The sequence below is a fragment of the Solanum pennellii genome, chromosome 10, assembly GCF_001406875.1.
Source record: "Solanum pennellii chromosome 10, SPENNV200".
Taxonomy (NCBI): Eukaryota; Viridiplantae; Streptophyta; class Magnoliopsida; order Solanales; family Solanaceae; genus Solanum; species Solanum pennellii.
In genome coordinates, this window is record NC_028646.1 from 80,043,164 (window position 1) to 80,053,869 (window position 10,706).

General features: G+C 35.8%; 1 protein-coding gene across 1 annotated transcript; it reads right to left on the reverse strand.

The window, feature by feature from the left end:
• Nucleotides 1-1,192: 1,192 nt before the first annotated feature.
• Nucleotides 1,193-10,002, reverse strand: LOC107031981 (kinesin-like protein KIN-5C). The gene is made up of 23 exons (XM_015233514.2): nt 9,878-10,002; nt 9,612-9,741; nt 7,764-7,922; nt 7,324-7,673; nt 7,099-7,237; nt 6,792-6,889; nt 6,547-6,703; nt 5,617-5,686; nt 5,414-5,490; nt 5,165-5,218; nt 4,992-5,072; nt 4,802-4,913; nt 4,644-4,730; nt 4,389-4,564; nt 4,073-4,234; nt 3,862-3,969; nt 3,605-3,763; nt 3,448-3,531; nt 2,830-3,035; nt 2,521-2,622; nt 2,277-2,386; nt 1,925-2,076; nt 1,193-1,730 (listed from the first exon to the last, which is right to left on the reverse strand). The coding sequence occupies exons 1-23, from the start codon at nt 9,934-9,936 to the stop codon at nt 1,530-1,532; spliced, it is 3,033 nt and encodes a 1,010-aa protein (XP_015089000.1). The 5' UTR covers nt 9,937-10,002; the 3' UTR covers nt 1,193-1,529.
• Between the last annotated feature and the right edge of the window lie 704 nt (nt 10,003-10,706).

The following is a 10,706-nucleotide window of genomic DNA, read 5'->3' on the forward strand; positions in this document are numbered from 1 at the left end:
CCCGAAGCGAGCATACCCCTCATTTCGACGATTTTCGTGTGCTATAGCACACCATTTTTTGGGTGATCCGGATTCCGACGTCAAAAATGCCAAATTTTTTCGTGGACGTCCGTCAAGACCTTGTCTATAGTCCATGGAATTTTTGTTATTCAGATTTGCCAAAATAAAATGGCCAAAATTTAGACACAGGCAATGTATCCAGTTCATCCCGCAGGTAAAGCAGAAATATTTTATGGACGTGTGTTTGTCCTGTAGGAAAAAAGTGGAAATTCAAGTTCAAACGAGTCCCAAGGCAGGTAAACATAGGTTTTGCCTTTGTGATCCAAAATTCCTGAAACGAAATGGCCGAAATTTTTCATGGACGTCTGTTAACAGAAAATCAGCAAAATGGGGGGTTTACTTGTCGTGGGGCTTGTTTGACCTTGAAAATGGGTCGTTTTGGCCGTCAGAGCCAACTATCTCTATAGCGAACATCTTAAAGAAGTCCATGAACATTGTGGGTAAAAATGACGTCAGAATTCTTGATCACAAAAATTTCATGGACTATAGTACATAAAAATCGCAAAATGGGGGTTTACCTACTTTGGGGCTCGTTTGACCTTGAAAATGCGTTTTTTTTTTGTCATCAGGGCCAACTAGCTCCATAGTTAACGTCTTAACGGACGTCCACAAAAGGAATTACTCAAATTCTTCGATTTTTCATATGTATTATATTACACCATAAATTGGGGGCCTCGGAGCACCCAAAAAAATATCTAAAAAATATTTATTAGGACCTTCGTAATGAGTTAGGAAATCATCACCTATATTCACCATTTTTAATGCATATTTTTGCATTTACATGTCATATTTTAGGTATTACGCAAATTTTTTGATTTTTCATATCTAATGACCATGGATCTAGCGCTTCGAAGCTTCCTAAAAAAAATTCTAAAAAAAAATTATGTGGACCTTTGTAATTAGTTGGGAGAGAATTACATACATTCCCACAATTTTTTCAGGTCTTTTCTCGCTTTTGCGAGCCAACTTTTATGAATTAAGCGACCTTAATTTTCCATGTACATTAGCCCATGGATTTGGTGACATTGGGCATTCTGAAATTTTTTCTGGCAAAGGAATTTGTACAATTTTTCTATGAAAGATTTAAAAGGTGCTTTAGTAGAAGTACTTCATCACATTTACATAGCTAGAATTGACAAAATGAAAGTTACAACATATCTATTGACTTAGTATTACAGAAGTGTTACAAAATGGAATTGTCACTCTTACTGATTAGCAAAGAGCCATTGTCACAATAAATAAAGGTATTCCTCTCACTCACTAAATCAAATTCTGGAAACCAATGATCAAGTTTTTTCTCATTTACAACCATTTCTAAATCCCAAGGCGGGATTTATCTTTTTGACAGAACTAGCTAGCAACATGTTAATGTTACAGTAATAGACATATTTCTCCTGAGGGTGGTACAAGTACACACAAAAATTACTGATACAGATCAGAGGATGACACACAAGAAAGTAACCAATCTGCTAATGGTTAATTTGCGATAGAGGAGGTCGTGGGACTAGTGATTGCTTTACTTCCTTTACTTGAAATGATTCGAAGGAGTTGTTCTCCCGAAATTCCTCTAGAAGGGATTCCATTGGCATCGTGCGCAAAGATTCAATAGTCCCCTTGCTTGGAACATCTGGCTCAGACCTGACTGGTGTTGATCCAGTTGGCTCATAATCCTGTGAGTCATTAAGGAAAAGACATCTCATGAAAAGGCATGATAGAGTTTTATTTTGTTAATGAAAAGGCAATATAAGATGCAAATGGCATTATTTTTCATTTCTGTTGCAAGAGGAAAACCGACAGGTGAAGAAAAACCACCATGCTCATGGTAGCTACTCAATGTTATAATGGATTATGATAAATAACATACCATATATCTCTGCTGAAAAGTTTCAAGGGCCTTCTGTTCTATGGAAGTAAACTGACTAGCGTGATTGTGCTCAAGTACTCCAATGGTTTCTGAATGAGTGTTGGCAGTTTCCAAAATGCCAGATATAGATGCTCTTTCTTTCTCCGACAAGCCTGGGTTAGAATTTAAACCAGAAGAAAAGTTATGCAACCAGCAGATGTAGCTATTAATGTAAAATGCTTCTTCAGTAAATGCACAAACTCTATTATATTTAGATCACAAGAGAAAGATAGCTAGTAGACAAATCTAATCAAAAGAGGAGGAAATAAAACTTAAAGAGACAGAGAGAGAACATGAAACATAGGAAACTTACTGTCAAAAGATTGAACGGCATCTTCACTATTTCTTGTTACAACTTCTTCAGCAGCATCCTTTGTAGAGTCAAATTCAGTTACATGTTGCTCATTACTGTCACACATATTCCTGTCACCAGCAAAAGAAAAATAAAGGAATTAAATGTAATCCTCAAGTTTCTCCGCAAAGAAACAGCTAAGTTCATATTTTATAAATACATTCAGTATCATGAAATCAGGTACCAAAGCATATTAAAAACTAACCTGACAACTGAATGCATTGTCAAGACATGTTGACTACCCATGTCATTAACTGATTCATTTGTACTTCGCCACAGCTTATGAGCTGTTTCAGTAGTGCTTACACTGGATATGAAAAACAAAAAAGAATTGTAACAGAAATACAGAAATAAAAGTGAAGGTAAAATAATAGAAAGAAAACAAAATGATAGAGATCCAATCAAAAACAATGAACTGACAATATCAGGGAACAGAAGTTCGATAGAGATCAGATGCTTATTCAAATGAAATAAGAGGCTGAAACTCAAAACAACAACAAAGTCAGATTCTTACCACTTCTGCATAAGTAATTCCATCCGACAATGTTTAGCAGCTGAGAAATCAGCATTTTCTTCCATGCTACTGCCTGCTTGCGTAGAATAATCCTGCCATTTCCTTTTTGCAACTGTTGTAATACCCTCCATAGAGGATACATGTCCATCCAAGAAAGTCTTATTTCCAGTAACAGTTCCTCTAAGATCAACTAAGCGTGTACCCACCTGTCAATGATGCAAGTATATGTTGTCGAGTTAAAATTATCGTAAGGAAACTCTGTTAGAAAACTATTAGGCAGTTAACACTGTTCAGATGTCAAGAAATTAGTTAGTTAGTAGTTACTTTTGCTGTATTCTTCTTTAGTCATTTTACCCATTTGATTAGTTGTGTGAATACATCGGAAACGTACTAATTCACTCATTCATGAATAATATCAATCTATTTTTCTTTCTTCTTCTTCAGCTCTTAACTAATCTTCTCAGTTAGATCCCTGAATTAGCCTTCATCTTATTCGAGTCTTAGCTCCTAGATTAACTACTATCATTGTGATTGAGTGTGAGTGCATCAGTCAACTACAGTAAGAGGAACACAAAGGAAGATATACCATTAATGATTACAAGATTAAAAAAGACAAACCAGCTCTTTTTGTCGATGCAGGTGATTGGAGACCATGGTGGTCATATCAGCAATAAGCTTCTGTGCTTCTGCTCTTGCTTGTTCCTGAAACAAACTCAAACATCAGTCACAGAATGGACAACTAATATCTATACGGGCAGAATTTTCAAATGTATACCTCATACGCCGCCTCAAATTCAGCAATACACTTCGTCTGGATCTCATCAACTGTCAGCGCATGTCTTTCAAGTTTTTTTGATTCTTCCACAAGCTTATCAAAATATCCTTGAATGATCTCGGAGATATTTGCCAAATGCTCTGTACTATCGAGAAATTTCTGCACAATGAGAAATCTAAGAATAAAAAAAAATGAAAGAAAACTTGAAAGAATAGATAAAAGGCAGACTACTCCTAGAGATTAAGTAAAATTGAAACCTGACGAAGTTCGCCAGCAAAAAGTGCCATTTCTCCTTGGTGAGTTGAGAGAGTGCTCTGGAGTTCTTCAAATAGGGAATTTGCTTCCACATCTTCTGCATCTAAGAACTGCATCAGGAAAGGGAAAAGTAAAGTTTTCAATCCCGCAACTGCATTGATCATTATAATATATACGGACTGAAACACATGCAGAGAAGGAACAAATCCATACTTCTTTAATGGAAATTGAATTAGAAGAAGCCAAAGCAGAAATCTCCTCCAGAGCAGCAGAAGAACTAGCTTTATGCAGTTTTACCACATTTTGCATGGCCTCTAAATGAGATACATACAAAGCCCTTGAAGCTCTAGTTTTCCTCTTCAAATCTACAACAGCCTACGAGAATATTTTCATCTCACAAACAGTTCAGAAAAATTGGATTTTCAGCTAATATGAAATTAAAAATGTGAAGCCTAGTATCAGAAGTAAAACAAACCAAACAACTAAAAGTTTATAATTAAAAAAATAAAAGAAGGAATGTCTGCCACACCTTATCATGAGATTCAAGAAAGCCGTGACAGAATTTCTCAACACACTGGAGGTGTTCATTTTGTCGACACACTGATGTTGCCACTGAGTTGGAAAGGAAACCAAGTTGCTTTGCAAGATCCATTTGAAAGTTGTTGACCACCGACCTATTATCAGCACTCAGCTTGTCTTCTCTGTCTGCAAAAAACAATATTAGAAGAAAAGAATAACTGATCCCAACAAATCATTTCTGCAGATTGCTATCAGATGGCCTTACCAATTTTCAGAAATAGTGAAGCGTTGTCTTTAAGTGATTTCTCCAACTGAGCCCGTAAACTACATGCTTGCTGAGCAAGGGCATTTTCTGTAAATATCAACATAAATTAAAGACCAAAGCCTCTGTGACATTCCAAACCAAAGATCAGACCACTTTACCAGCTTTTTTCTGTTCACAGATGATAAAATCCCGCTCCTTGAGGGTGTACTTGCTTTGTCTTAATTCTTCCTCAGCATTAGACAACAAGGAGGTAGTTTGGTTCAAGTGTTTCTGCAAGAAGCATCAATAGTAAGAGCTTATGAACAGGATTTTAAAAAATGATATTAGAACAGAAGGCTAGAAACTCGCCTGTGTAGCATCAAGTTTACATGTCAAATCTGAGCACAGATGAACCTGGTGATCATATCTACTTTGCAACTCCTCAAGTTGCTGATTTTCACAAACCAAAATCGAGATCATTCACTGTACACAAGTGGAATACATAAGACACTTGTAAACTACAAGAGTTTCAGAAAGCAGACCTTCAGCTGGTTTTCTAAGGTCACTCCCATTTGTGCAATTTGATCTGTCATAGCCTAAACATGGAAAAGGTAAGAATTGCTTTAGAATGTATAGTGAGACTGTGAGACGATAATTCAATACCAGGAACTCATACAAAAAACTGATTGAGGCTATATAATCCATTACTCAATAAGGCTAACATACAGTGAAGTTAGAGCAACTCAATAAGGCTATACAAGACATTGTGGGAAAAAACAAAGATGTGCTACCTTTCTCTCATTCTCCTCCTGATAATATCGATCTTTTGGTATGTACACACCATTCTTTTCACGTGTAGCATACACCTCTGGAAGACCAACAGGAACAAAAGAAAATGAACAATTATGTTAAACAGTTTATATAAAAAGAAAAATGATAACTGATGAGGATGTGTTAGTCACACCACAATTGGCTAGAACAAAAAAGTACTAGCCTGCTTTAAGCCTGTCAATTTCACCATACAGATCCTTGATGAGGGTGGATTTCATCATTTTTTGATTCACCTACAGATTTAACGAAGAAATAAGATACAGAGACAACAAACGACCAAAATAATTTAGTTTCATGGTTCTAATTTAGTCAACACTATGAGGTTATATGGAAAGACGCCGAAAGAGATAAAGCAGACAGCTGCTAGAGATTAAGCAGATAAATGCCGAAACTTTTATTACTCATGCAAACTGACTGATTTGCTTCAATTATCCAAAGTACTTTGGGAACATCAGAAAAGTAGCCAATTTTTACATGTTAGCTCTGACTTTATGCAAAAGTCAAAGCCTGATAATCCATATCCATTATGTAGTTACATACTAGTGAATGTAAAACATCTTCAAGTATAGGTCATGTAGTGGTTCTGTACTTCTGTTTCAACCCAAACAATGATATCTCTATTCTTTAGAGGAAAAATGGCATAGTCAAAAAAATTTAATCAACTTAGGAAAAACAGCTCCATTCCGAAAAAGGAATTTCATCTGAAAACTACTCCGAAACGAATATGGTAAAGCAAGGCGAGCAATACTTATTTAAAGCTGTTGTACTAAACCAGAAAATGAGGAATGTTCAGCTGGAGATGACAGAAGAAACATTGATTGATAAGATGACACATAAATCATCTGGCAAGTGGAATGAAATAAGAATATGAATCACTATGATGTGATATACATCCTGAAGATACTCATGGAGATTCGACATACATAATAAATCATTCATGTGAACAGTAGATGGACACTGATATTGCATTTGAATGTCAAACAGCACCAGCAATCAAAGAATTATTGACTTGTTTTTAGATAATTAAGAGTGGAGAACCGTGAGATGGTTCATGTAAGAAACTGTTTGCTTATTCATGCATTCTACATTTTACCTCAGGCTTATTCTTAATATTCTTTGCCCTGTGGGCATAATCCAGCGTACTCAAGGTCTCCTCCAGACAGTGAACAGCAGGTGACACTGTGGCAATAATACATGTTTTTGTTCTTCCTCCCAATGAATCACGGAGTAAACGTGTGAGCTTGCTATCCCTAAATTTCATAGTAAGCATCATAAGAAATGGCTTAGAAACACAGAGAGCTAAAAACAAATGAAAAAATGATCGCACATAGTAACTACCTGTAAGGGACATGCCCAAGATGCTCAACAAGAGCACTAATTACTCTCCCTAGTGTAAGTAGACTTTTGTTTATTTCTCCAGCTTCCCTTGCACGCCCCTGACAAATGGTACAAGAGACAGAGGATACGGGCACAGATTAAAGAAGTTGAAGTACAACTAAATGGAAAAATAAGAGGAAAAACTACTTAGACAGCAGTGCCTACACTATAAAGAGAGAAGGAACAGATGATTTGTGTGTGGTTGACAAAACAAGATCAAGAAACAACCTTCGCAAAGAGTTTGTACAAGATAAGGTGAACACATTACCTCCCTAGCCCCAGAACGTGAAATATTTTCTGAACCAGCCAAATCGACTAAATTTAGCTTGCCACATTTTATGAGTTCTTCGCCTTCAGTGTTTGCTTCCTTAATGTGTATTGTTATGGAGAAAAGGGAATGTGAACGACTGAAAAAGGAAAGAGCATTGCTTCTAACATATTGAATGCAACATAATAATAATGATGGATTCTACAAAGAAACAAAAATCAGTACCTTGATTGCTTATTCAGCAAGGTTTCTGCAGTTCGACGTTTTGCTGATCCCCTTTCAAGCAAAGCGAATATCTCACTAGCACTTGTAACAATTTCTTCTTCAAGTCCTCTCACTAATACTCCACCTTTTCCATCTTCCATAAGTGGCAATTGTTTCTTTTGCCTATCTTCTACAGAAACTTTTGATAAATCATCAGGGGCTAACAAGTCAGTGATCTCTTCATTGTACAACTCCAAGAAAGTAACTTTCACACTATATTCTGCATTTTGACTCTCCAGCATATCAAAAATTTGCTTGACGGCTCGAGGTATAACTCCTGCTCCTGGAGGAAGCTCACTGTTATGCCCACTCTGTTACATCAGGCAATCACAGGTTAGAAACAAAAATCGTTACATAAGCTTCTACAGTGGGATTGAGGCACAAGACCTGTCAGCTAGTACCTTTGACCTCTTACATTCACCTTCCATGGTGTATGTTTTACCTGTACCAGTTTGACCATAAGCAAAAATAGTACAGTTAAATCCCTCTAAAACTTCATTCACGATGGGGATAATTGCCTGATCATAAAGATCCCTTTGCTGAGCAGATGGGCCAAAAACCTGAACAGAACAGAACATGATAGAAGCAGTTCTTGTGTCATCAGAACATGATAGAAGCATGAAAGACCAGAACTTAAAACATAAGACAAATTATAGCAAAATATTGGCATTGAACATCTCATGGCTCAAGTGCTTAGATCAGTTCAGATCAGAAATTTCACACAATAATGTTTTGTGTAAAAGAGTATCATAGGTGGCATTTCCATATTTAGCACTACGAGCGATATCTTAACAACGATAATAGTAAGTCACCCCAAGGATGGGGGTAGGGGAATTCTCTACCACTGAACATAAATAAGTCGGACCATATTTTATTTTTTTTGAAATTGAAGTCGGATCATATTATTTTTCTGTGTAAACAAGAACAAAAATCACTAATATTTCAGACAAGCAGTAAAACCAGAACTCCACTCTAAATTAAGGATGCTATAACAATGAGATGCCAGTAGTATTCCCTTTCTTTAACATAAGAAGTGACGCACAATATATGGGAGTGAGGAACTCTGGTTAAGTTGATATCTCACCAGTAGTTATTGTAGTCCATGGTCAGTCTGATTAAGAAATAGATGATCGATTTGAGAGGAAAGGCTGTAGTTCTTTTCTTAATTTAAAAAGATTCATAAGATCAATCTATAATGAGGGTGGTGATGTCAAAGACTGACATTGGCATGACAAAAGAGCTACAAGTTACAAATGTTGCAGGAGCAGAGTCACAGTCCAGCAATTGCTTATCTCCCCACTGGAGGAATCTCAACCCTCAATTTACTTTAACCAAATCAACTTGGGACTCAATAACAAAACTAATTGGCGTGCTCAATGAAGTAAATAAGAAAACCTGGAAGAAGAATCTAAATAGCAATGCATCAGCTCAGAAAATAAATGAATTAAATGATCTGACTGACATGTTGCTCAACACAGTTATCTCATAATATTCTCTGGTTTCTAGTTATAATTTGAGAGAGCAGACATAAAGATAGGATAAACAATCACAGATAATCTCTAGGGATCAAGGCACCTTTTTCTTTTGCCTTATAGTCATACTCAAGCGCTTTAATCTTTAAGACTAAAAGATGCAGTTTCATCACTTCTTCAACCAAAAAAGGAACAGTAGAAATGAAGGGTAAAAATACTTACTCCAACCATATGTTTAGACCAAACCAATGAAACTTACCATGGTTAAACTGACTTAATGAAGCAATTATACATTAATCAACCATTTAACCATGTTTAAGTGATAGCCGTATATATTCAAACACATGTCACGCATCTATTGATCTGGTGTAAGCACCCTGTGGGAGTAAATTATACCAAAATGGAGCAGTATTTCTTCTTTCATGGAAACATGGAAATCCCTTCTCGTGTAAAAATTGCTTTCTTCTTCCAGGTCTATGTTGAAATACAAGAGCAGTATCATTCTCTAACCTAATAGAGCCAAGGAAAGTAGATTTTAGGTTCTATAGTCTCACTTAGAATGTCTATGGCAAAGATTTCTTCTGTCAGGTTTATGTTCAAACATAAAAGCGAAAAACCCAATACCATTAGTTCAAATAGGAGTAAAAGTAAAAACCTTCAAATTCCAAGTACCAATTCAACATCAATGCATAAGCAAAACCAAAATGAATAACAAAATTGATTCCAGTACAGTAAATAGATTCCAAACAAAAAATATTGTAATCAAACAGTAATTACCTTATCAAATGTAAAAACCCTATCTATGTGCTTCCCAGCAATGTTCTGTGAAACAGCTACCTCTTTTTGGTACTCATTGCAAGTCACCACTTGCGGAGCATTATTCCGCACTTCATCCTCACTAAACGGCCTATAATACATCAAATCAACAAAATTAATCCATTTTTCGACTTAAACTAATCAGAAAATCGAGTCTTAAATGATCAATATCAAGCATTCTATGACTAATTAACTAAAATTACAAACGAAATGATATTAATTAGTACCTGCAACGAAGCAGAACTTGAACGTTTACACTTTTCTCCTTCTCATGGCGATTCGACATTTTCAAAGGAGTCGATTTTTAGAGAGAGGAAGTTAGAGAGAGAAAGAGATTAGCCGTTTGTGTTTAGGGAGATCTGAAAATGGGAGCGGGATGAAGAGGATAATTTGAATTTTTCGGGAAGACGCTCTTGATCATCATCTGACCGTTGATTTTGTCAGAATTCAGATGAACGGTTGAGATGAAATAGGAATTTCAGATGAGGTTGCCAATTTACGAAGTCATTTACCGGGTCATGTTCGATTTGTTCGGTTCGGGTCCGACTTCTTCATGGAAGGATTCTAACATGGGCCTGTATTTGAACAAAAGCCCAATTAAGAAAGTGTAGTTTGTAAGTCTTTTTTTTTGAAAAAATTACTAAAATACACTACTTTAATTTATTTAATTTCATTAATTCCCTACTGATGTATTAAATTACAAAAATCCCTTTTTTTTATCTCAAATGATACTAATTAAATTTTATACATTAAAATATTAAAAAGGCAATATTTACCTTACCAAGGTAAAGCAGAAATTACCTTCCCAATGCATGACTCCTTTCCCCCAAAAAATCACCTTCCCAAAATTACCTTACCAAGATTTCCGCCTCCCCCCAAAAACTTCTCCTAATTTTTTCCCACTAATTTTTTCGTTTATATATAGATTCAAATAGTATTTTGTAAGTATCACGTGATAGAATGATTCTTTGTTTTCTTTTTACTTATATTTCGTATATATTAAGGTATCAAATAATAGTATATGTGTATAAAAATTTAAGTATCTAATTTAAATTG

Coding starts and splice junctions, on each gene's coding strand:
- LOC107031981 (XM_015233514.2), bottom strand. CDS start 9,936: ATGTCGAATCGCCATGAGAAGGAGAAAAGTGTAAACGTTCAAGTTCTG. Junction 7,674..7,763: donor GTGAATGTAAGAGGTCAAAG/GTACTAGCTGAC, acceptor CTGATGTAACAG/AGTGGGCATAACAGTGAGCT. Junction 4,565..4,643: donor TTCACTATTTCTGAAAATTG/GTAAGGCCATCT, acceptor TGTTTTTTGCAG/ACAGAGAAGACAAGCTGAGT.